The sequence below is a fragment of the Xiphophorus hellerii genome, chromosome 16 (assembly GCF_003331165.1).
Source record: "Xiphophorus hellerii strain 12219 chromosome 16, Xiphophorus_hellerii-4.1, whole genome shotgun sequence".
Classification (NCBI taxonomy): domain Eukaryota; kingdom Metazoa; phylum Chordata; class Actinopteri; order Cyprinodontiformes; family Poeciliidae; genus Xiphophorus; species Xiphophorus hellerii.
The window spans coordinates 22,798,641-22,823,889 of NC_045687.1; the positions used below are offsets into that span (position 1 = coordinate 22,798,641).

Genomic DNA, 25,249 nt, shown 5'->3' on the forward strand with positions numbered 1-25,249 from the left:
TGGTAGACACACTGTCAGCTGAAGGGGGGAAACCACAGAGACGGGTTTCCAAGGCTCTCTGCAGTTTCACAGGCTTGGATGAGAAACGTGTCTTTCAGTTTTTTTGTTTTTTTATTGTATTTATTACTTAACTACCAGCGTTCTGTTGGTGTTTTCCTTTTAAACATTGTGTTCCCCATCAGGATTCCTTGTCTGGTCATCAGCCAGTTCCACCGCTCTTCGTCTCAGTAGTCGTTGAGTCCATTGATCGACGCCAACGAACAGAAGAACAACTCGTCCTCTTCGTGAGGGAAAAAAAAAGAAGCAAACTCGTGGTTCACTGAGTTTAAAAAGCAACAATCATTTGTCCTTTGCTCCGTTTTGTTCTGCATTCATGCCCACCGTCTATAAAGCACTTTGTGACGAGCCTGGGTATTAAAAGCGCTTTTTTTTTTCCTTTTTTTGTTTGTTTGTTTTAAACAAAGTCTGTTGAATTATAATTAGAACCTGGAAAGATACCGTTGATGACGAGAGGGGAAAAAAATCCACAGACGGTGTACAAGTCAAGTGATTGTTATTTCAGTTGATTGCCAAGCTGGTTGACAGGAAGACACACAAGAGGAGGATTCCGGTTATTACAGGTGGTGCATTCTGGGAGGGGATGAGGAGCGGCGTCCTCCTCAGCCTCTCTTTTACGATTGCCGCTTTTAGTTTTTTTTAACAGGTCTGTCCGTGCAGCAGATGGGTTGTTGGGATTTCATATGGCCCTGGTCTGAATGAAGGCTGAGGACCCCCTCTTCTGGTCACAGATAGGAGGTAGGACTTAGCAGCAGCTTAGGGTGGTGAAGGGCTCTTCAAGGCATCCACTTTGGTCTCCAGGTCTGTAATCTGTGGGGAAAAAAAACACACACAATATAAGGTTCATTCATTTGTAGCCAAACGAGTATTTTAGCCTAACAACTTTTTACATTCGATTTGAGTTGGTACGGCATGTTTGCTTATAAAAATCTAAATAATGCAACAACAAATATAACAAAAAGAAGGAAAATATTTCTCCTAAGCACAACTCTGAAAAACATGAAATACCTAATAATTTGTTCGAGAATCGAGGGGTTTGTCCTTGGTTGTGCTCCTCAATCCACTCATATACTAATCACTGATGTTTATAACTTTGGTTCCTATAAGCAAATTATTAAGTCAAGTCAATCAATTTCACTAAAGATAAAAGCATGGATGAGAGTTTCTCTAGATCTTGCTGGGACATTAGTCCTTTAATCCTGGAAATGTTCTGCAGGTGATAGAAGGCTGTCTTTGCAAGTGACTTTATGTGGCTTTGATGGTTCAGGTCAGAGTTCATCGCTACACCCAGATTTTATGCCTGATTTCTAGTTCCCAGCTGAATCTGTGCGTTGTCTCTAGATCATTCCTCTCTGTAGGTCCAGAGACGGTGACTTCAGTTTCATTTCTGTTCAGCTGAAGAACGTTACGGCGCATCCACACCTTCATTTGTTCTCAGCATCTGTTCAGTGCCTGGATGGCACCAGGTGACACGTTCATAGTCACCTGGTGAAAAGTTGTCTATTGACAATGAGGTTTTTGTCTCTGACTTTTTGAATGCAAAAATAATCTATCAATTGTAACCCAGTTTGGTGGACATTTTATCGCGTTAGCAAAGAAGAATTTGTTTAAAAAAATGTACAGCGCAACATGCTGTTTTCTTGTATATTTATTACAAGAAAACAGTCATTCTCAGATGTGTAGCACAGAGCTAAATGACTTGTTTAGTGACTAGTCTTTGTCATAATTGTATCAAGGCTTGTATAAGATTTACTGTAGTGATGTAAAATAACTATCCTGTGAAAAGTGGACAGAGAAGTTGCCTCCAAGCATTCATAGTTTTATCTAACTCCAAACCATCCACTTTATAGAGCACAGAGGAGATCAGCATGTCTGTTCGGTAACCATGGTAACCTCTAATGGAGCAGAGAGGCTGGCAGTTTGAGCAGGTAATATGAGTGTGGTATATTACCACTCTATAAAGATGCTTCAGTCTATGTATCAAACCAAAAATAATAAAGAAATGTTAATCATAATATAATTATTACTAATAATTAATATGCTACATAATTTTTTGCTGTAATCAGAGTAAAAAGTTATAATAATATAGTGATATGATGAGCCAAACCCTTTTGATGCCTGTTACAACCAGTGATGGTTTTTGATATGGCTAACATGGGCAGTTGCCCAGGGCGCTATTAGGAAAGGGTGGGGTGTAAGGGGGATACAGGTCACATGACTGAGCTGAACTTTCCGAATCTTGATAGTTCGTTGGGATATTTGTATTATGGAAACAGGCACTGAGATGAGAAGATGTAGCACTAACAGGGAACGGTATGAGCTGGCTAACAGCTAGCATCGCTACATCCGTAGAGGGAACGGAAGTCAGCGTGACAAACACGAGCAGGTCACCAACCTTTTCCTGCAGGTTGTCTGTTTCTTCTTTGTGTGTCGCCTCACTCTCTTCTTGTGCACACCGCTGAGCGGTCTCCTTCTTCAGGTACTCGACTTCCCTACAAATCATAAACACACATTCATGTTTAACTCTACGCTAATACCACGCTCTACGCTAACTCTAATACCATCACATTAGATCATTTAGCATCCAGAGCTCCAGGTACTCCACTCCGTTTTTTACTTCTCTTACTTTTGCTGGTATTCTTTAATCATTCTCTTGGCTTTGTTGTATTTCCTCTCTAGGGTTTGATACTGGGCCTGGGTTTCTTTCAGGTGTTCATCCACAGCCTAAAAGCACATGCTTAGTGTTTAAATGACCAGAAACCAGCTTTTACTGGACAAGGGAGTTCTTGTTATTATTATTTTTTCATTTATTCTCTATGAAATTACCTTACACAGGGATTGTGCCTCCATCCAGTAGCCCTCGAGCTTCTCCATCCTCTCCTTGCTGTCTCTGATGTTTTGCTCCAACTGAGCGCGCTCCATCCGCCAACGCAACTTATCCTGCTCCGCATGAGCCAGCTGGAGGTAAGGGGGTGTTGTGGGAGGGAGGAGGTGGTATGTGGGTGGGAGAGCCAGCGTTAAGTCATTGTTGAGATCAGACAGAGATGTGTTTTCTCTTCTGTACCACACGTTTTTTTTTTGGGAGGTTTTTTGTAACTATCCTGTGAAAACGAACTGAAAACAAAGTGGGCTCACCTTCCTCTTTAACAGCTGGATCTCTGCCTGCGTAACCGCATGTTTAATCTGGAGCTACACCAACAAAAAAGATACCAGGACGTTTGGTTTTAGCTCAGAGCATATAACAAACCCAATGAAGAAAAGTTTATGTAAGTAAAAAGTAAAAGTAAACCTCAGTAAATTTGCTGAAAACCAAACGCACCTCCTTGAATTTGTGGGCTAGCTTCTCAGGATCAAGCTCTACAGGAGACAGGGTGTCCTGGTTCTCCGCCAGGTCGAAAACTTCGATGGAGTTCGGAAACATCGGGCTCATCTCCTCCTCCTCGTCTGTAGCGTATTCGCCAGTCTGTCCACAGACGGAAGGCAAATAAAATACATTTAGAAGCATAAAATGAGAGAATAGAGAAGGAAACTGATGATAATTTAACTGCTAGCTAGTAGTCTTGCAAGTGTTATGGGCTTAAACTATGTCCCATTTTTCTCTGAATTGAGAACGTTTATCACAATGTGGCAGCGCCTCAGTTAAAAGTAGGAACAGCAGTACGGTTTGCTGGTTGCTTTTCTCAGTTACTATAATCTCTTTTAGCAATAAAAGCTATCAAACAACATATTCAAGCATTTAAAGGACCATGTTCAATGTTTGAGACTGAACAGTATATTGTTTGATTAATAAAATTCTACTATCTCAACTTTCACTCTATTGGATCCACATGACAGCCATATTGGAATTTGCAGCGTAGGCTGGTGAGAAACCTTTCACTTTTCAAGTTGACTAATTGTAACAAATTCAATAATTTTTTTGTTTAAAAAAATTATATTATTGGAAGGAAGTTTTATGTAGTTTGAACAACAAAAAAATTAAATTATGCTGTATATTGAATGTGAATATTCAAGAGAAAGACTAAATGTAGCCAGAGCCTTTAAGGTAAAAACTCCAAGTGAATCCAAATGATTAATGGTAATCTCCTGACCATTTATCTTGTTTTTTCTGCGCTACATCACAAAGTAAGTTAGCCGTACATTAACAGGCTGTATTGAACAAACTAACAGAATTGCAATCAGGTTATAAAGCCATGATGTTATCATCATAATGGATTTTCACCTCTGCTTACACTTCTGTATTGACACAAAGACAACCTTGATATCAGCGTATAGACCACAGCAAACAAGATGTCTATATTAACTTCTTTTTCACACCAAGGATTAATGTCTATGTTTGCTATGTGACTACGTACGGTTTTAAAGAAGCTAACCATTTACCCAGCTGTTATTAGGAATTTTAATGTATTTATGGCAAAAATAGCAAAAAAAACCCTCCTAACTTTGTTTTTTTCTGTTTATATTTTCTGTGAATACAAATGAATTTATATGGACTTTAACAGTATTTAAATATCCGTTTAGATGATACCAAAATATATCTTTCTGGCCAATTTGTGGAAAAACTAACACTGCGTGTGACCTTGAACGCACCGTTCTCACAGTTTCTGTCACAAAAACTATACTTGTGTCTGAAAGTAGCCCAAATTAATAAGTTAATTTGGGCATATAACAACATAAACAGGTATAAATATGTAAAGTACATATTTTTGTATTGTGTTCCCAAAAAATATTAGCGGGTGCAAAAACAATCCTTGATGCTCTTTCAACAATCCATTTAATTTCCTTTCGCTATCCAATTTACAGCTGAGTTATGCAGGAATTACATGACTAATTCATAGGGAAAACACACAAGCAGATGGAGCTATTAAACACATTTTTAATAGTTAATTGTAATTTTCTTGGCATCAAATAACAAAGGTAATTTATATGCTAATTGAAAGGTTTCTGTTCCCTTTTCTGACCACAAGGTGGAGAAGTTAGACTGAGAAAGGACAGGCCATGCAGTTGCACACAGACGACATTTTGTCTTAACACAAACACACACTGAAAGGACACTTTTGACTTCCTGTGGTTACGTGAAGCTGCAGCAGCCGCACGCAGCACAGCTGACGATGCGCTCTGTTTTTTTGTTCTTCAGAAATACAGACAGAAAAAAACCTGGACAAGTTATCTAAGCTGTACTTTTTTATTTTCAGTAAACGCTTTGACGTGCTGCCTGTCTTCCCCCTACCTCTTCGTCGTCGTCCATGTACTGTTTGTATCTCTGCTCCATCATCTCTCTCTGCCATCTCTCCTGCTCCAGAGTTTGCTGTATCAGCTGAGCCACTTCGCTTTGCTCCCCCGGCTTTTCCCTGCCAATAACAAACCTAAAAAAAAATGTAAAAAAAACATTTAACCCACACATTTGAAGCATGAAACTCCTTTATTAGCTTCAAAAATTAAAAACATGAGTTCGCAGAAAGCAAATGCGACTGACTTGACTGTGCCTGATGTGTTGCGGAGGACAGAGGCGGCGAAGCTCTGGGTGACGCCAACCAGACTGGTTCCATCGACCTCCACTATCAAATCGTTCACCTGGATCCTGAAAGCACAGCAGAAATAAACCCACTGTATGCAGTCACAGAACCACCTTAAGTATTGTTTTCAACATAAGTCCAAACCGCCAGTGTCTAAGTTCCAGTATCAGAAAGGAAGTAAGCTGTAGAGAACAGTTTCAGTGACACCAGAGGCTTTCAGAAATACTGAGACCTTTTGAACAAGTCCAAAAAGGTCAGTAGAATTTATTGGGATGTTATGTAATACACCAACACAGGCATAAGCTGTGTTTCCACAACAATTGCGCACAAATAATTCTATTCTGCTAATGTTGAAAACAACCCCACAATTTCGCAAATGGTGTGTTTCCTTTAAATAAGAAATGAAATGAAAATCACACATGAAAAAGCTTGTAAAAATTATGGCAGCGATTGATGCAAAATATTACATGACCTACTCCTAATCCAGCGACCATTTTACAGAAAAGCTATGGATTCAACACGTTTGAATGACACAAAATATTTTATGGACTAATGCTGTGAGAGCTCTGGTGGAGTCAGCTGCACATTGTCTGAAAAAAAAACCAAACCATCATCCTCCTACTACTGCCTGTCGTCCTCTTCATCATTTCCACCAGCAGTAACATCTGGTTGTTGATCACGTGACTCATGATATGAAAAAAATGTTTCTATTGCAGTTTTGGGAAATATATCTATTTCGACACAGCTGAAAAACCACCTCATCTTACCTTTTTATCAAAAAAAACATCAGTTTTTAAAAATTATTTTCAAAATTGCCGTGCTTCTATTAAGCAAATTTATTTTCCAAATTTGAATTTGTGCAATTTTATGGTTAATGGCAACGCAACTACTGTCTTGTAAAAACTAGCTCCTCATTCTACGGTTTGCTTCGTACAGAGGGTGTGGACCTTCAGTTAATGATGAATGATTGCTTCCTGAAGCTGTGAACTCTGTTGAAGTTTTAAACGATTGGATCTGATTTTACTCAATTCTAAAGTTTAGCTGTGATGTATGTGATGCGCCAGCTATTCTATGAACTTTAACAGAAATCGCCATCCCACACTTCGAACAGAAACTTGCTGAGCTGAGCAACATTTTTGCCAGTAATAAAATGTCTTAAACATTCCTCTTGCTCTGACTTTAATTGCTCAATGTTTGGAGGTGTGGCCAACACGGACTGAATGGCTATGTTAACTTCTTTTTCCTGCCATTGTAAAAACGACAACCCTAAACAGGCAAAGTACAATTCTAAACAGCACAAAAAAATTTACATCATCATTCACAACTCCTCCCTCTGGCCTGGTTAAAATTCTGTGTGAGAAATCAAGTTCAATGGAAGAAATCCAATACGGCGCACTGAAGGGAGATGAGAATCTAGCAGAATTGGATATGAAGGCAATGGCCAGGCTAACACACCCATGAAATGGAAGTAAAACGCTACATGGAAAAGTGTAATAAAAAATTTAAAAAAAGGAGCAGCATGAATTTGTTTCTAACCTTGTTTAGTTTGATACACCTGAATGAATTCCAGGAAGATTACTTGTTAGAAGTAGGAAATTATTCAAGACTGGGTTTTTTATTAGCAGAAAATGTTCAAAACCTTTCATCTTTGTGAATCCACTTCACCATTACGCTGTGCTTTGAGTTACTCCATCACGCAAAATTACTATACAATAAGGCATCAAAGTTTGTGGACATACGTGACAAATCGTGGAAAAGTTCACATGCTCTGAATAGTTTTGTAAACCACTGTAAACATCATTTTTCTATTCAGCCTGTCGATTCCGTTCTAGTCGAAACAAGTATCAGGACGAGTACAGACAGGTGAGCATCTTACCTGCCGTCTCTGTGAGCGGCTCCACCCTCCGTGACAGTTTTAACGAAGATCCCCAGCTTCTCTAGGCCCATGTCCGCTCCTGCTCCCATGCCAATGATACTGATCCCGAGGCCGTCGCTGTCTGAGGCGCGCAGAGGCAAAAACACAGCGACACAGTGAGGAATATCCTGTTCTTCTACTTCTTTTTGCTTATAAGTTCATGGTATCTACTGAAAAGTTAGTACATTAAATAACTTCAAACAGCTAATCCATACACTTGTTTTCCAGTCAGCCTGTTGATACCGTTCTAGTCGAAACAAGTACTTCATGAATTTAGAAAAATTATGAAGTATGTCAGACCCATTGTGTAAGTACAAAATACAAAATAATTACAAAATAAGTACAACCATGAATTAGCTATACCACATACCAGCTGGTTCTAATCTATTACCTCCAGAATGACCAGCTGCTAATTAGGCTAATCCACACAAACTTTAATCCCATAAGAAGATAAGATTTACACGCAGGCAGACATTGTATGTCCTCTGAGAGAACCCCGCCAGTGTATCTGTGTGTGTATGTGGTGTGTGTAGTTACATAAGAGACTTGACGGAGTGACTCTTAGCGACTTTAAACATGTGTACAAACCTTTCTCCAGCTCGACGGGAAACAAATCCAGCTTCTCGACTCTCTTTTCAAGCTCATACTCGGCCGAGGCAGCCATGGGGTCAACGTCGTCATTGCGCCGGTCGTAGTCTTCATTAGAGTAGGTGGTGAAGACCTGCGCATATGACAAAAGTTAAAGGTCAGGCAACTCAGCACTTCACTGGAATGTTAAAGAAAATCTTTCTGTATGGTTGAACTTTTTTGGCCTAAATGTGAACCACGACTTTTGTCCCTCAGGGAAAGGACAATGGTCAAAGTTAATGGGAAAGATGATCGGGACACCGTCCAACAGGACTAGAATAGTTTAGATCAAAACATATTCATGGGTTAGAATGACCCAGTCAAAGTCCAGACCTGAATTCAATTGAGAATCAGTGATAATACATGAAAATTGCTGTTCATCAATTTTCTGGAGCTATTTTACAGAAAAGAATGGTTTTAGCCAGTAGACACTCCCCAAAAGACTGGTGTTGTTCGACAGTTTATTGGCTCTTGAGTGTCTGAATATATACTTTTTGTAAAATAAATTTGAAAAACTACGACTACACCATAAATTATGCTCTACCTTGTGTTGTTCAGCCACAAAATCACAATATTGCACATTGAAGATTGTTCTTATATCATGAGGAAAATAAAAGAGAGATATATCTACAAATAGATATAGACACATATACATGTATATAGACGTATCATTATTTGAAGCAAGAAGTCACTTTATGTTTCTTGTTGTAAATCTCAAACTATGTGTGCCTTTCCTTTCACTGTACCCTCTCATTTGTGTTGCTATCTATAATTCCCCTCCCCCAGCCCAAAAAGGTCAACAGCATCGGTTTCCTTGGTAACCATCTTGTTGATCACATGGCTGCATTTAGATGGAAGCCTGGCACATTTAGTGTCAATCTTGCAGTAGAAACACACATATATACTGTATATAAATATATATATGTGTGTGTGTGACAAAAACCAAAGGCAGAGCTGAAGGATTTTATTGTGTGGGAGGTTTTTCTTACTGTATTATTTACGTTCCAGTGTGTGGAAGACACTGTCTCTCTCTCTCTCTCTCTCTTTTTCTACCTCTCTCTGTCACACACACACACACACACACACACACCAGCAGAAACCAGGTCATAGGGCAGAATTGTTAGACTGCTTCCTGTTGTCACGCTTCCTTCCTGTTCAGTAACTTTAAAGCTGTGTAAATGTCTGCAAGAGCTTGTCTGCAATAGAGTCCTAAAGTTCCCCGCAAGAACTACTGAGTCAACCTAAGAGAATAATAAAAACTAAAAAAATAAATAAATAGAACAAGGACAAATCAATGTCGAACAAAACGTATGAAATCCATAACCAGATAAGGTTTGTTGAACTCAGCAGAACTCACTTACATCAACTCTTAAGAAACTTTCAGCTTCCCCTTTTTGTGTTAAAATGTTGTAATAGGTAGACTATTGCTCTTATTGTCATTCCCATTTCATGGAGATATGTTGAATTTCCATGTTAATGGTAGGAAAAAATAAAACAAAACAAAAACAACTACAAATCCCACCAACATGTAGAATATTTTCTCCCATGAGCAAATGCTTCCACATTCCTGATTTTTGTCTGTGTAGGAATCCTGGACTCCCATGTTATTTGACTGCATGATAAAGGCCATAGCACACAATGTGGTTCCACATGAGACCGGATGGTCTTCAGTAAAAAAGCTGTGATGTGTTTTTGCACATGTAGTCTATTGCAGCTGGCTGTGTTGTGACACAGGAGCGTGGGAAACCAATCCGGCATGGCAAACGAAATCCAGATCACAGCGTAACTGGCTGGAATGTGCGCATTTAAATTGTTGCTTCCATATGACTGTCCTGTTTTCATAACTACACTTTTAGCATCTACCATCATTCCAGTACTGTGGAAGGAACCTACATCAGGTAACACTGTGAGGTTTTAGTGTTTAGTCCAGGTTCTACCGATTAGACTCACCTGAAGATTGCATCTTCTCTGTGTTTAGTTTCAAACTTCTTTATTAAATCCCTTTTCCTCTATGTTCATACTGCTGAGTTCTCTGCATTTGGGTCCTCACCCATAATATATGTCAAAAGGAGCTGATTCTAAGTCTTATTCAGGTGATACAAGCTTTTTGGCATTTTTAGTGTTTTCTAATATTAGCTGACAAGACGACCTCCTTGAAGGTTCTATTCTTTTCAGCATGTTTCCACATCCAACGTCTTGTTAAAGGCTCAGTCCATTTCAGATCACGCAGCCTCCAAAAGTGGACAAATGTGGAGTTGTATTATTATTTTCTTGTGCTTCAATTCATTTGTTTCTTTCTTCCTTTCCTTCCCTCTTTCTTACATTTAGAGCCTCAGCTAGTTTGCGACATACATCCCCTTTCATGTGAACACCGATGCGGGAAGGTTTGACGGATGATTAGCAGGAAAATTAGGAGTGAGTCATATTTGGTGGAGGCAAGTGTTCAGGCACTGGCAGTCCTCTGGGTTATAATTTGCTTTTGTTAAAGAAGCATGGCACCAAGACAGAGGGCAGCTCTCTGGGCACAGCTGAAGCCAGGCCCATTAAATTCAAAAGGGAAAGGATAAAATTCGATAGTTAGTCTTGGATGGATTAAGAACTTTAGGTTTGCGTGTTCTGAAGCTGAATTGAACCGTTGTTGAATATCCAATCACTTTTTCCTCCCAGTTTTTTACTGGGATTCAGAAGCCATATAATTAAAGACTGTTTAATACCATTTTGAATGAAATTTAAGACCTATATTACAACAGAAATGTACAAAAAAAAATGTGAGATTTTAAATAAAAGTAGTGGCAAGCTTTCTTGCACAGAGTGAATGTAGCATCGTATGGGTTGGCAACGGAAGTGAACGTCATCAAGCAAACCAGCGATAAAGTTATGCACAAAAAGCTGGCTGCCAAGGGAAGGTTAGCAGCTAGTTAGGAGTAGCTTCCACCACCTTGAGTCACAAAACGCAAAGGAGACATCTGTACGTGACTCAAACGATTGACAGAAAATTCAAAAAAACAAACTATACTGCTCAAAAAAATAAAGGGAACACTTTAAGTGTTAAACACCTGTTTAAGTGTTCCCTTTATTTTTTTGAGCAGTGTATATAAAATATACAAGATTAAATAATCCTGCCAGGACAAAATTTAAGACCAACTTACAATTTGACATAAATTAAAGACTTTTTAAACATGTGCAGACACTTTACACATAAAATAACATCAGAATCAATGTAGCGGAGCAACACAGAACATGCCTTTTTATTGCAAACATTTTTCCTCTTGGTCAGCCAAACAGTTTGCGCTTCTTTCTACACCGAGCAGATCAGCAGGAATCAGAAACGTTAGCTTATCAGCTTCTTTAAAAGCACACACCAGGTGGGTTTTCATCCAAACAAAGCTACATTCTGTGATTCTTATCTATCGGCTTCCCTCGGTTGAGCTGAACGCGAGTGTGTGTATACGTGTGTGAGCGTGTATGCGTTGCCCTTCTTTATTCCAAGGAAAGCAAACAAACTCCACCACATTCCAACTGCTGCTGACACGCTCACAGAGGTAGTCCTGTGTACAGCCGGGCGCAGACACATTGGATTCAGGCGAGATGAAGGTCGTCAGGGCGTGAGACCCGACGACCGTTCCTCAGCCTGTTACGACCTTCCACTGGCTGCTGAGTCTGTGTGTGACACTGCAACGTCTGCTGAGTCTTCTGAAAAGCATTGTAGTCACATGACTTTACAGATATAGCGGAAATTTTACAACAGGATGTTCAGCTGAGGAAGGTTGCAGTCTTGCAAAGCTCTACGGGGAGGAGTGAGGGGGAGAGATTTGAGCTCTCAACACATATTATCAGAACAGCAATTAACAGCCAGCTTTGAGACGTAATTACAGCGAACAAGCCCAGGCTGTGAATCTCCTGGGTGTCTCTGGAAGGAGAATATTTCTCTGACTGTGGCTGCAAACCTCAAGAAGAGGTTTCTCCATCTGCGCTAGTTCTTCCACACACATCTGGTTTAGCCATAAAAATCTGGCTTAAAGTACCTGGCCAAAGTATTTATGCAACATTTTTGCTTTTTCTTTTAACACTACAGCCACAAACTTCAATGTAATTGTCTGGTGGGATTTCAAGTGAAAGGCCGACATGAAGTTGTGCAGAATTGTGAGGCTGAGGGGGAATTGTGCACAATTTTCAAAAATCTTTACAAATTAAAACTTGAAAGTTGTGGGTTGCCTTTTTATTCAACCACACCAATACCTACAGGTCAGAAGTTTAATGATATATCAAATTTAAATAAATGTATGAGTATCTCTGATTAGGCCTGTCACGATAACAGTTATTGCGATAAATGATAATAGTCTTCTGAGTCCGTCTTCAACTAGTACTGTATAATGCTAATGTCATAATAATGCAAAGATTAATGACCTTTAAATTCTAATGAACATTTAACACTGAAACTGGAAGACATCTTAAATATCCAACATAAATAAACAAAACAAATAAAGTGGACACTGGAGTCTCTGTAAACTAGTTGAGACCAACCAGACTGAAGGTTTTTGTCATCCAGACATGAGAAAAACAATCATGCAAATGGAAATGATGGCGTTCATTTTAATTTATTATTAATTAATTTATTAGTTATTACGACAGGCCTGCCTAACCTGACACTGACCCTTTGTTTACTTGGCATCAGATCAATACCCCCAAACTGCAGTGAATGACATTTAACTGTTAACACATACAGTACAACTACTACATGCATTGATCTCATTGCCTGGGCCTATGTGGTGGTATTCTATCTATGTCAATTTCTTTTAATTATATGATGATTAAATAATTATTATATGCAGCTGAATCACCAAACAAAAGTAAAGTCCAACATAGATTAAACATGAAAAATCAGGTCAACATTTCAAGCCTATTATTTGGTTCATGTAGAATATAAAAGGTGAAGAATCATTGCGACACAAAATGTTTTAGAAGAAGCTCAAACCTTTATCAGCTATGATAGTATCAACATTAAAATCTAGATAACAGTTTTTTTCCTCCACTGCACACTCTTATCGAAGAGCACATGCAAACAAATGTGAGGCTTTTTCTGTCCTCTGCAAGAAATAAAAATCAGAGATTTGTGTTTCATACGAAGGACCTGCAGCACGTAGCGGTTTGAACCTGTAAACTGCAGCAGCTGCCGCCGTCGCTTCAGGCCATTTCTTTACCTTAAGCAGCCCGAGGCAACACAACACAGGCGAGCGGTTAAACATTTGGTCAAGAAAATGAAAAAGAAAATCCCTGGTGACATGAAAAATGCATCATTTTCTACAACCATCATCTTAAAACAGCAAGCTAAGCTAAAGCTGATCCTCCTAATCAATGCACGTTATTTAGCCTCCCATGTTCTCAAGTTATATTAAACTCAAACACTTTCTAATCTCTCACTCTGACAAGCCGTTAAATGCTCTGTATAACAGAGGAAGTATGTTGGTAACATTATGACTATCTGCGAGCAGAGGCATGTTTCACAACGCTCCGTCGCAAGCTAGCTCACCGCTGCAGTCCTGGTAGAAACAAGAAGAGTAGAGTTGGAACAACAAAAAAAAGCGGTGTTTGGACAAGTACATTTGTTCATTTTAAAAGACTAGAGGAAGTGTTCAGCCAGCTGCCTGGTAACAATCAAATCCCACATTCACGTGCACGTAGCATAAACTCCAGTTAGCAGGAAATTGCGTGGTGAAAAGAAAATGCCCCCAGGTACTTCAGGTTTGTTTTAGAACATGTATTTCTGGTAGAAAAGTTGTTACCTGACTCTGAATTGATGCAATTCTAACTTGAAGAGCCTAAAATAAGACAATATTGTGTTTGTTTTGTTTATTAAGCTGAGAAGAAGCACAAATTTAAAAAGTAAGCATGACTCAGCAGCCTGCAGAACCACCTTCAGTGTCAGTAATGTGAGGTAGTCGTTGTCTCCGTTATGCTAGCGGTCCTTTGTATCTCTTCTTTTATGAACAACGTTCAGTTTCACAACATTTATTTCTACACAGTTTTTCCGTTGAGTCCGAGGAGTCTGGGTTTTTCTTTTTCAATCATCCTGCTACCGTCCGACTGAATGACCCAGTTTGGGCCGAGCTTTAACTTTCAGACATGGTCTTGGCATACAGGAAATTCGTGGTCAACTCAATGACGGCAAGGGCTTCAAAATGAGCCCGCAGCATGAGTACTCCACCACCGTGCATTCTGTTTGTGCCGACATGCTTTGTTTGGTTTTTCCAAACGTGAAGCCGTGTCGAATGTGGTCAAATACGATATAATAATTCTGCTCTCATCTTTCCAAGGGACGTCTTAGTTCGTTCAGATCATTGCTCTAACTGGATGCAAAGAAGTGTCAGAACTATCCTTAATGTCACACATATATGGGACAAAAACATGGGGGATTTTTTTTCTGTCTAATTTTACTGTGCAGAAATTTCAAAGGACAACAGAACAGCTTCATGGAGTCACTTTTAATAATTTCAAGCCTCGTGGCGTTAAAGTGGGAATGAAAAATGACAATGACATGACCTTTTAGACAAGACTTCAGCAAGCTTGACCTGAACAAATACAAAGTCTTATCAAGTATTTTGGTCTAGTTTCTAGTGCAAAAATGTCTTAGTGACAGAAGGCAAAACCAACTTACAACTAACTTTCCACAGGAAAATGTCTTGTTCCACTGGCAGATTGTTTCACGTATAACTAGTATTTGTTCCTCAGTATTATGGCATTATTGACTTAAAACAAGCTACTACATCATCTTGCTGGAAAGTTACTTGTTGTGTCTTATTTCAAGTGATAAGATATTTGCAGTAGAAACTAGACACTTTAAGCATTGATGCAGGTGCAACTTCACAAACCCAAGTCATACTGCCAGGTTTTTCAAGTTGTTCTAGAACAAAACAACAGGATTATATTTACTACTGTTCATTTTCAAAATTAATGTATGCTTTTGAAGGAATGCTATGTTATTGCATTTTAGGTATCATTTTAAAAAAAAAGCTGAATAATTTGTTTATTTGTGTTTTTTAAATGTGTTTCTAATATTGTATAAGCTGAGATGGGTTAATGAAAAATCTGCATAATGTACAAATTTTGTTTATTCAATCAATCGATTAATCATCAGAAATATTCAGTTAATTCTGATTGATAATAATGATTGATAACAGAGTACTTTGCACAACCCCCCTTTACTACTATTACATGTGCAAATCGGTTGCTTTATGTCTCTGTCAACTTTGGACATCAAATCTATGGAATCGAAGATTTGCTTCTTTTTCAAACTGGAGAGCATTTGTGAGCATCAGTTTTTAAGACTTGCGACAGACTGGCCTGGACTTTGACTGGGACATTCTAACAAATAAACATGATTTGATCCATTTCGCGGTGGCTCAGATGGAGGGTGAACCTCATCCCTGTCTAAAGTCTGCTGCAGCCTCTAATGCCTTTCTTGCTCCAGCCATCTTTCCATAAACCTTAAACAGCTTCCCTGTCCACAAGGTTTGAAGTTGAGCCATACTGTCTCTGCTCTGCAACATTCTCCCTGACCTGTTTACCCAAATTTCAGCATCTTCTAACGTTTAAAATGTACATTTTAATGACCTGTAAGGTAGAGATTGGAGGACCGTAAGCCAACAAACACTGACTGACCTTGATTGGGTCTGTGCTGAAGCAAATCTTTCTGCTGGGAGGCGGGGCCTCCTCTTCTTCGGGGAGACCGGGCATCTCAGAGCAACTGCTCTCTGGCTGATATGCCTCCTCGTCTTCTTCGTCATCCTCGTCGTCCAGCTGGCTTCCCCCTGAATCCTCCTCGCCGATTCCGCTGTAAGCACTGATTTCTACTAGATCTCCCTCCGAGTAATCCTCCCTGCGTGAGCCATCCTCGTCGTTCTCATCCTCTTCTGCTTCCCTCCATTCAGAGTCTTCTCTCTCGCCGGAGGAAGGCGAAGGTTCTTTCTCTTTCTTTTCTAGTGAAGCGTGGACCTCGGCTTGCACCAACGTCCCTCCGGTTGGTTCATTGGACACGTCCTTTTCTTTGGCCTGGGACTCCACCATAGTTGAATCTGTTTCTTTGCTTCCTTCCAACTGGGACTCAGGTTTTGCCTCAAATGAGGCAGACGTTACAGTCACTGTAATTGAAGGCGTTGATGAGTTTAAGTAGTGGTCTAATGACAGTCCAAACCCATCGTTTTCTTGGCATGTAGCCTGTCCAGCAGCGCTCCTTTGTACAGAACCTGCTGCTTCTGGTGGCAGAGCTGCCGTGGTGTTTGTTGATTCTGCTGTTATCTCCTTTTTGGCCTCCTTACCAACAGAATGTGCCTTTGAATGCAAGAAAGATCTGTTTTAACTCAGTTAATTCAAAGGGTTGTTTTTGTGCGAGTGTTCACACTTTTTACCTTTTTTTCAGTTGGGTCTCCTTTAGCTGGAAGTTTGGGTTTTGGCGCTAAGGCAGGGGCTGACCGACGCTGGGGGAGGTAGAGGTTGTTTCGCACGTCGCCCTTTTCAAACGCCGCGCTGAGTTGGCTTACAGTGGGGCTGACCGCCTCACTCGGCCCAACCGAAGCCGCAGCGGACAGAACAGTAGCAGGACTGGGCGCTGGAGGATCGTCCAGTCGGTCTAGAGCTTCTGTTGACCCGTTAAAGCGGGCCACGACGTCTAGACGGCTGTCCTGAAAGCCTGAAGCACGCTCCTTTTTCAGCAAGATGCGGTTGGTAGCAGCTTGCTTCTCCTGACAAAGAAACACCAATCAGAATCAAACCTTAGGGCAAACGAATTAGAGGAAGCCGACACATTGAGGAACTTACCTGTAGAGTTCGTTGTTCAAAGATTCTCCTGGTCTCCTGGAGCTTGGACAGACCAACAGATGAGTTTCCACCTTCTGATCCTGTTTTAGGGTCAAACCTGGTGACTCTCTCTGAGACTGAATCTCCAAGTTTCAGCAAGGCGCTGTGGTTGACATTCTCGTTGAGACTTGAGGCCCTTGGAATCGATAGTTTCAGTTCCTCTTCCTTACCTACAAATGACAAAGAATTAACTAAACAAATAGTTTAAAACGACCTAATCGGGATGTACTCCTGAAGGAGTCTGCTTACCTAACATTTTGAGACCATCCTCTTCATCACCTGGAGACTGCATCTGCATGAACATGTTCTTGATGCGGTGTACGTTGGATCCGTACCGCTTGCCCCTTCCAGTCGGGCGAGGGAGGAGGGGAGGTTTGGAGCCGGGGTTGGGAGCTCCGTTGGCGGCATTGTTGAGGTGGTCGGTGGCCTTCTTCAGAGCCGCCAGCCCTGCCTCGTAGGCATTGCGGTGAGGCGAGGGACTCCGCAGGTTGGAACCCCCGTTGTTCCCACCAGAGGCCCCGTTCCCCCCTGTGGCCGATGGGGGTTCAGTCTTCATCATTTTTGGTAAGTCAAAAGCCCCTGGATGAACGGCAGATTAACAGGGATAAAGGGGGCCACATCCTGGTGCTGCTTTAAGTTCGCCTCCTGTAAACAGAGCAATGATGGCTGTTGATATGTGTCAGGTGATTTGGCTGCAAGTCAGTTTGCCCCTTCGCTGTTTGGTATCTAGACTTTGCCATTTTGTCCCCTCCATATTGTATTTCCTACTCATAAACCAACAACATTGTACCCAGGAAGTTACTCTTGGGCTGGACAATAAATCAATTAGAATATACATTGCAATAGCAACGTGATCAGTATCAATAAATAATACATCTGATAGAATATTCAACACTGAACTCTGATGCAGAACCACACAGCATTCTGGGGGATGTAGGCAGAGGAAAGACTTCAGCTGCTCAACCTCACGGTTGGTGGCATCAGCTAACTCACTGACTCACTTTTTACGTAAGTGCAACAACCAGTTGAGTAGCTTGTGGTTACCTAGCAACAATCTGCTGAGTAACTTGTGGTTACCTAGCAACAACCTATTGAGCAACTTGTGCAGCAGAAGTTTAATTTAAAGTTTTGTGCCTCATAGCTGCTTTATAAAAATAAACAACAACAGCATGGAGCAAAAATTGTCGACAACAGAAGAAAGGTCACGACACCAGTTTGAGAGTATTTCAGATATTGAAAACAAAAACGAATCAGTAATTATTGATACCGGCTGATACGGATTCTTCTATCGTGATTCGTTTCTCAGCCATATCCTCCAGCCCTAAGTTATGCTCTCGCAATCACTTCATTGTCAGAAAGTTTAGTACATAATGAAGATCAAGCTTTATAGAAAGGCTCAAATCTCTGAAATAATTTCACTTATTTACTGTTGTCTGAAGACTTGCACTTTATGTATCTGTTTTGGTTCTGATCCCAGTTTGGGCCAGTCGACTCTTTCAGAAAATGACGTCTGATAAGCTGAGAATATAAGGTTAGGGAATAGATTCATAGAAACGCAACAACAGATGATGAGTTGATTATAGAAAGTAACTTCAAGCCATTTATTGTATAAAACGTTCTTTTTATGAGGATCAACACAATAAAGGGATAAAAGGCCAACCCCTATTTCCTTCGTTTGAATAATTCTAATGACAAGACATAATGCTTTACATTACATTGTCCATAAACAAAAACAATAAAAACATCTATAATGAACAAAACAGAGGGTTCTCTAACCATGGCACAGTTACAGCTGCTCCTGTACTGTACACCATTTCTGAGCGACAGAGACAATCGGCTTGGATTCTTATCCATGTATGATGCAAGAGATGTTAATTAAGGTTTTGAAAGTTATGTCTTCAAAACCGTTAAGTTTTTACGTCATACCGAAAATACCGTAGTGACTGACCACAGTTTTTTGCAGATTATGTATACATTAAAAAAAAAAAAAAAAAACGCAAAGTTGGCTGTTCAGAAATACTTTGGATTGCAAAAAAACGAACGGTCATGATGTGGAACCTAAGGTGCACCAGTCATCACTCTTCAAATGCTAATGCTGTATTCAAATGGCAGCTGGTCAGTAACCGGTGGCGTAATACCTACATAATAACTGCCTGCAAGCTGACTGAGCAGATAGTCGGACTGCTTAACCTCAATACACATTTTAGAGATCATTATGAATGTGATCATCAATTTCTTTTTACTTTTAGCTGCAGTAAACATAGTAGATGCATTTCTGTTGTAGAGAAAAGCAATGAAATTATATCCTGTTATTTTGTTTAAAGTTTTAGCAGAAATGGTGTCAAACTGATATATTCACTGAAGGTAAGAATCATATAATGAATGTGGACCAAATGATTCAAAAGGTAATCCGTCAGACAAATACGTGGCTGCTTGTCACTGTGATAATCCTTTTAAAAAATGTATATTCTGGAGACTCCGATGACCTTTTTAATAGTTAAAAGGATGAATCTCATTTTTTCTGCCGTGCCTGTGGGATTTGTGTGAAAAATCGCAGCTGAGGTGTGAGGATTCATACCACCAGTGAGTCTACGTTGGACATATAACATACATTTGCTCTAAATTCAACATACTTAACAGGCACAGTGCAAAACAGGCACTGTCCAAAGAGCTTTCCAAAAAAAAAACCGAACTGGTCTTGCAGGTTCACAATCAGTGGAGTGGAAATGGTGATGATGATGTCACCAATACAGATGTATTTGGGTCATGTTTCATCACACTACTGGGAAAAAAACCATCCTTAAAAAGTCTTAAATTCATCTATCTAAAATTAAGGCCTTAAAGTTTTAAATCAGTTTTAAAAAGTAAGTTGATATTTAAATACATTAACCACAAGTCTCTCGTTTTGTTGTGACTGGACTATTTTATCTTGCGTGTTCTCATACATGGATTTTTTTTTCTAATGAAACTTTCCTTTCAGGCAAAAGTTTGAGTCATGCCCAGACATATTCACTGTGTTCTGCACCTCTACGCAGTTGAGACTACAGACAATTATTTGCTTATATCCTCTTGCTACCTGGCATTTTTAACTTCTGTTGCTAACTCGTACAAGGCTAAGTGCATTTTGTGCAAATAAAACTGTTAAGCTTGGCATTACGGGGGTTATATCTAGCGTGAGAAGCATAGAGCCACTGCCAAGAGCCACAAAGATTTTGCGTTTTCTGTGCTTCGTTGTAGTACATCAAGATCCCTCAATTTACATTTTTTTCTGTCTTAAAATTTATTCAAGGCGGCAGGAAAAAGACCTTAAAAAGTTTTTAATTGGACTCGCTGAAACTGTAGATATCTTGAGAAAGGTGTGTGTGACATTTTGATGCCCTGATCAAACACAATTTACTACTTACAGGTGGGTGATGCTGAGCTATCCCAAGCAATTAATGATTTGACTTTAAATATGGATGAATAGATTGTAAGTAAAATAGCTACCTGAGCAGATAGCCTAGCTAACTCATCAATTGCAGGGTTTCCCCCAGAAAACCTGCTAAGCCCCAGTGGGAGGGGCCCTAGGGCAGCCCACTAGCACATTTTTTTGTGTTAAATTTATTTATTTTTAATGACAAAATTTCAAAGCTGCACGATCAGGCATCATAATTTGGAAATAACAGTGTGTGAGGCCAATGGACAAGTGCAGGGACGGCACAAATGGTGCGCAAACCCTCACATCCAATTCAAACCTTCACATCCAGTTCAAACCTTCACATCCAGTTCAATGCGTCAACTATAAACCTAGCTTAATCCGTTTTTACTGTTTTTGTTACTGGTGTATAAAAAACCCCAGTTTGAAATAAACAAACGGTTCTTAGCCTGGTGGGGTAGGCAAGTAAAGCCTGGTGGCCCTCCAGGCTTATAATACCCTGAACTGTACTTTTGTAGCATCCTTTTCCCAGGTTATCATCTATTAGTGCTCAGTCTTTAGTTGTATTTACTGCGATCAAACTCATACAGGTGTAACTAAAGATAAATTGCAGAATTATAAATAAGGCCAACCATGTTTGTATGCCAGCTCATTGTAAACATTGCTTGAAGACGGTCTGGGGAATAGGAAGGAGTGTTTACGCTACTGTCTGGTCCTACAGCAGCTCCAGATGGCACTGCTGACACACATACACACTGCAACTGCAGTCTTGTGACACTTTTTTTTTGTCCAAATAATGGATTCTTGCACACTGATCATGTGGAGCAAACATGATGCAAACAATCTTTACAGAGGCCTAGAGGAAAACACACACACACACACACACACATGCATACAAAAACACACAAAGAAAAGCAAACGGCTGCTCTGCGGCTCCTCGCCTCTTTCCTGTAATTGTTACCATGAAGCTGGTGGCTCCTGCTTTAGGTGAAAAACACGGGAGAACAAAAGCTGAATCCAGTAACCCCACCTCTGCGTGACTTTGGTGCATCTCTTCTTCATTGGTGAGGAAGAAACAACAAACTGCAGCCGCAGTGCTCTCCCAAGAACAACTCCATCTGCCTCCTGCTGGGTTCCTAATCCCCTGCGGTTTGGAGCTGTTTCCTGCTATTCAGCCTGGATGATCACTCCTAATTGCGTCTACGTTTTTATTCCTCTTTAAAGATGGAGACTTTTGCTGTTTGGTGAGAGGCAGCTAGCTGAAATGTATGTCTAGGCCCCAGTTGGGAGTAGCAGAACGTGTAGAACCCGTCCAAGGATTTATGTGGCTCTAAACGGAATTCTATTAGAACCTGCAGACTTCCTTCAGAAAGCCCCCGGGCCGGGAATCAAACCCGGAACCTCCTTGCTACATGGCAACAGGCCAACCGACTGCGCCCCTGTGCAGCCCCAGGTGTTACATTTTAGTTGTTAAAATATATTTTTTACTCACACACATTAGTTGTTTTAATGTAATGCTCAATATTGGGAACGTTCTCACAACACCAGCAACTTCATTTTGGTAACAAATCCTAAACTAAACATGTTGACAACCTAACTAAAAATGTTGGTTAAGTCAAACGGACATAAGTGTCATTCATTGTCAATAACTGCCTCGGGGTTAAGAAGTTTAGCTTGCTAGCAAGTTAGCTATTCTCTGTCAGAGAATAGTAAGGATGACATGTTTATATGTGTTGTGTTATGACTACATATGAATATAATTACCAAACCCTAATAAAGGTTTGGCTGGTTGAGACTCGTGGTTGAGAAAGTTGTCTTGTTGCAGCAAGAATTTAAGATTGGATCTAGATTAAACTCTTTTAGTGACAGTCACTTGCTAGCAAGCTAAGCTTCTAACTTTTACTAAGTTCTTTACGAAATTCTTTCTTAATAAAATAAGTCAGGATCAAAATATCAAAACATTTTTGTTAAGAAGCAAACTGTTATATAATTACTTTGAGATAAACCGATAAGCCTTTGGGTTTCTGCTGGTTAAGACAAAGCAAATAAGAATAGCTAACTTGCTACCAAGCTAAGCTACCTTAACCTTGTTGTTGTCAATCAACGACACAACTTCAGTGGTGAACAAAAAGGTTTTCATGTCAGCTTGTTGGAGTAGATTAAAATTGCACTACTTCACAAATGCTTTTCTTATTTTTATGTCTTCACACAAAGAATAAAGCAACTTGCTAGCAAGTTTGATCTTAGTGCTGTTGCTAGACTATTTCTTAGCCACAAGCTTTATGACAGTTCTTGACTTTCACCAAGTTGATATTGTCATTCCTAATAAAAAACATAAAATCACATCAGTTATTTGTCCTAGCATCTTTAAGTTCTAATCTACACCAAAATAAAATGTTTTTTCTTTCTTGTTGCAGTTATTGAACTTAACACACACTAATATGTTTGATTAAAATTTAATCAATTTTAATGACTACTATTCAACATCCTCCAAAAAGTATCATTATGATGTATGGGTTGTTTTAAATGAATACATCGACTCAGTAAAAATTAAGAAATCCAAGAAGAATGATAGAAAAAGTACTTGTGCTGGAGCAAGAATATAAGTTTAGGTCCAGTTTCACCTAATTTAGCGACAGTGCTAACGCTAAACTCAAACATACTAGCAGGCTGAGCCTCTTAACCAGGAGGAACTAGCTGCCAACGAGCCACACATCTTAGCTGTGGTTGTCAAGGAAAACATTTTACACGCCAGCTTGTTTACTCGTGATGTTTTATGCTCTTAACCACAACCCACTCACAGCTGCTGTTTTTTTTACATGCTATAAAGTTAAATACTAACCAGACCAGTTAAATTATATGGTCGGGATGTAACTCCGTAAACTAGTTGAGTGAGCATATTTTATAAATGGGTTTGAATCTAACTAACTAGTTTTCTATAGCTATTTTTTTATAATCTATCTTCCTAAATAGCCATTAAAACAGAATTTCTATAAACCGCTGCACCAATTTCAGTGGTTAAATTCAAAACTGCTTGGTCAATGTACTGTTTAGATAGTTTAACTAATGCTAACTTGTGGGGGAAGGAATCAAGTACTTTCGGTAAGTTTCGGTAACAGGTGGGGGGAGGGTCACTTTTAAGATTTTCACTGGAATCACATCAAATCACTGCAACAAAATCTTTTTTTAAAAAACAAAAGGCAAGATGGAAAACTGTAGCGGTTGAGATTTATTCTGATACAAACAAGACACGGGCCGTTTTTACTTCCTCTTTGTGATGTTATCCGTTTATCCTGCAGTACCTATTGTAAATACATGTGGATGTAATTATGCACATTTGGCAATTACATCAGTTAGCAACTTTTACCGCAGCTATTAGCTATTTTTCCTACTGAGCAGTGTGCCACACTGGGGTTGAAGGCCTGAAGCAGCTACTTAGTTCCCTTATGCCTTGGGCTGGCTCTGATTATGTGCTTAAACCTGTTTATTGCATGCCATAAAAGCTGCAGTAAAAGCTCTGCCTCTGTCCCAGCACTTCCCTTTAATCAGTTCTTTCTGCTCTTGCGACTTCTGTAATCTAAATCCATGGATTCCAGCGCAATAGATTCTCTCTTAGCATCTAACATCAGGAGATCCCGGCCTCCTCCAGCAGATGCCACGCGCACCAGGCGCAGGTCACTTCAGCACATCATCTTCCTCATCTGTCCCCACCTTAATCTCTTCTGTCCTCCTCGTCAAACATTTGGCAGCATCCCAAACACACACACACACACGCGCCCACACACACAAACACACGCATGTGCACCCAGGCCGGTCACATCTGTCTGCTTGCATCAGCAGCACCGGTCACATCAGTGTTGTGTGTTTTTCTCCTGAGTGATGCCCGCACAGCATCTCCCCATCGCCGCTCGTCTGCGTGCGTCACAAACACGCAGCGTCCAACAGAAGGCGCATTATAGTAAACACAATGAGTCCGTCTATTCCCACGACAATCCCCGCATCTGTGCAGGAGACACCCGGGCCTGGACTGGTGCGGCTGGGAGGAAGCTGCTGCTGCTGCCGCTGGTCAGGATGTTTGTTTAGAGGCACTTCTTTATGTATGTGTATATACGTATGTTTTTCCGACTGTGCATAATGTATTTGTTACTTTCAGTTAAATCGCTATATATGCGTGTAGAAAGATAGAAAATGTATATATTTTTTTAAATTTTATTGTTCAATCTTGATTTTAATTCCGGCATTTTAATACTTATCATTTGAGCCGAATGAATGAAGAGACGATGCCGGGTTAATCTACACCAGGTCTGACATTCTCAGTGACAACCGTCTCTGCTGGGGAGGCTAAAAATGTCAAATTGCTGATTTTCATAATGGAGTTTGGCGGCGGCGCGTTTGTTCAGGCGAGCGGACGTTCCGGATGTGCGCTCGCGCGGTGGTTTTTCGGTCCGCCCGGTTCGGACTCGAGCGGCGGAGGCCCAGCCGGAGCTGCGGCCGAAGAATTCGGTGTCACCGGCTGCTTTGGGAGCCGGAGGCAGACGGTCAGCAGGCCCCGCTGGGTGTCTGCTGCTCAGCTACTGCGCTGCTTCCTTCCTGCAGCTTCCCCCCCTCCGTCACCTCCACCCTCCCCTTCTGCCGCTGACAAACAGCACATTTAAAAAGCGGGACGAGAAAAAGAAAGAAAGACAGAAAAAAGAAAAAAAAAACCAACACCACCGAGCCGGAAGGTGACCCGTTCCGCCGCAAGTCATACCTGGTAATCCAGTTAGTTGGAGCAAACCCGGTGTCCGTTATGATCTGGAGCGGAGACAGCCCATTGTCCTGCTGTTGTCGCTGATTCCTCCTGTGAGCGCCTGCCTCCTCTCTGCTCCT

At 40.5% G+C, this 25,249-nt stretch overlaps 1 protein-coding gene across 2 annotated transcripts; it reads right to left on the bottom strand.

Annotated features, from left to right (window-relative positions):
* Positions 1-423: 423 nt before the first annotated feature.
* LOC116736061 (neurabin-2-like) lies at positions 424-25,249 on the bottom strand. 2 transcript variants are annotated; one of them, XM_032588282.1, is made up of 15 exons: positions 25,131-25,248; positions 17,215-17,610; positions 16,927-17,135; positions 16,518-16,850; positions 15,772-16,440; positions 8,074-8,206; positions 7,447-7,567; positions 5,531-5,635; positions 5,285-5,420; positions 3,377-3,520; positions 3,193-3,246; positions 2,884-3,015; positions 2,684-2,781; positions 2,453-2,549; positions 424-867 (listed from the first exon to the last, which is right to left on the bottom strand). In XM_032588282.1, the coding sequence occupies exons 2-15, from the start codon at positions 17,522-17,524 to the stop codon at positions 814-816; spliced, it is 2,595 nt and encodes an 864-aa protein (XP_032444173.1). In that variant the 5' UTR covers positions 17,525-17,610; positions 25,131-25,248; the 3' UTR covers positions 424-813. The 2 variants fall into 2 exon arrangements, 1 of the variants encoding a protein (XP_032444173.1); XR_004342489.1 differs by lacking the exon at positions 424-867 and having other exon boundaries at positions 2,524-2,549; positions 2,889-3,015; positions 25,131-25,249.

What these genes read in the sequence shown, in the direction of transcription:
- LOC116736061 (XM_032588282.1), bottom strand. Translation starts at nt 17,524, where the DNA reads ATGATGAAGACTGAACCCCCATCGGCCACAGGGGGGAACGGGGCCTCT. An exon ending in TCAGCACAGACCCAATCAAG is followed by an intron (nt 8,207 to 15,771) that starts GTCAGTCAGTGT and finishes TCATATGCGCAG; the next exon opens with GTCTTCACCACCTACTCTAA. An exon ending in ATTAAAGAATACCAGCAAAA is followed by an intron (nt 2,550 to 2,683) that starts GTAAGAGAAGTA and finishes TATGATTTGTAG; the next exon opens with GGAAGTCGAGTACCTGAAGA.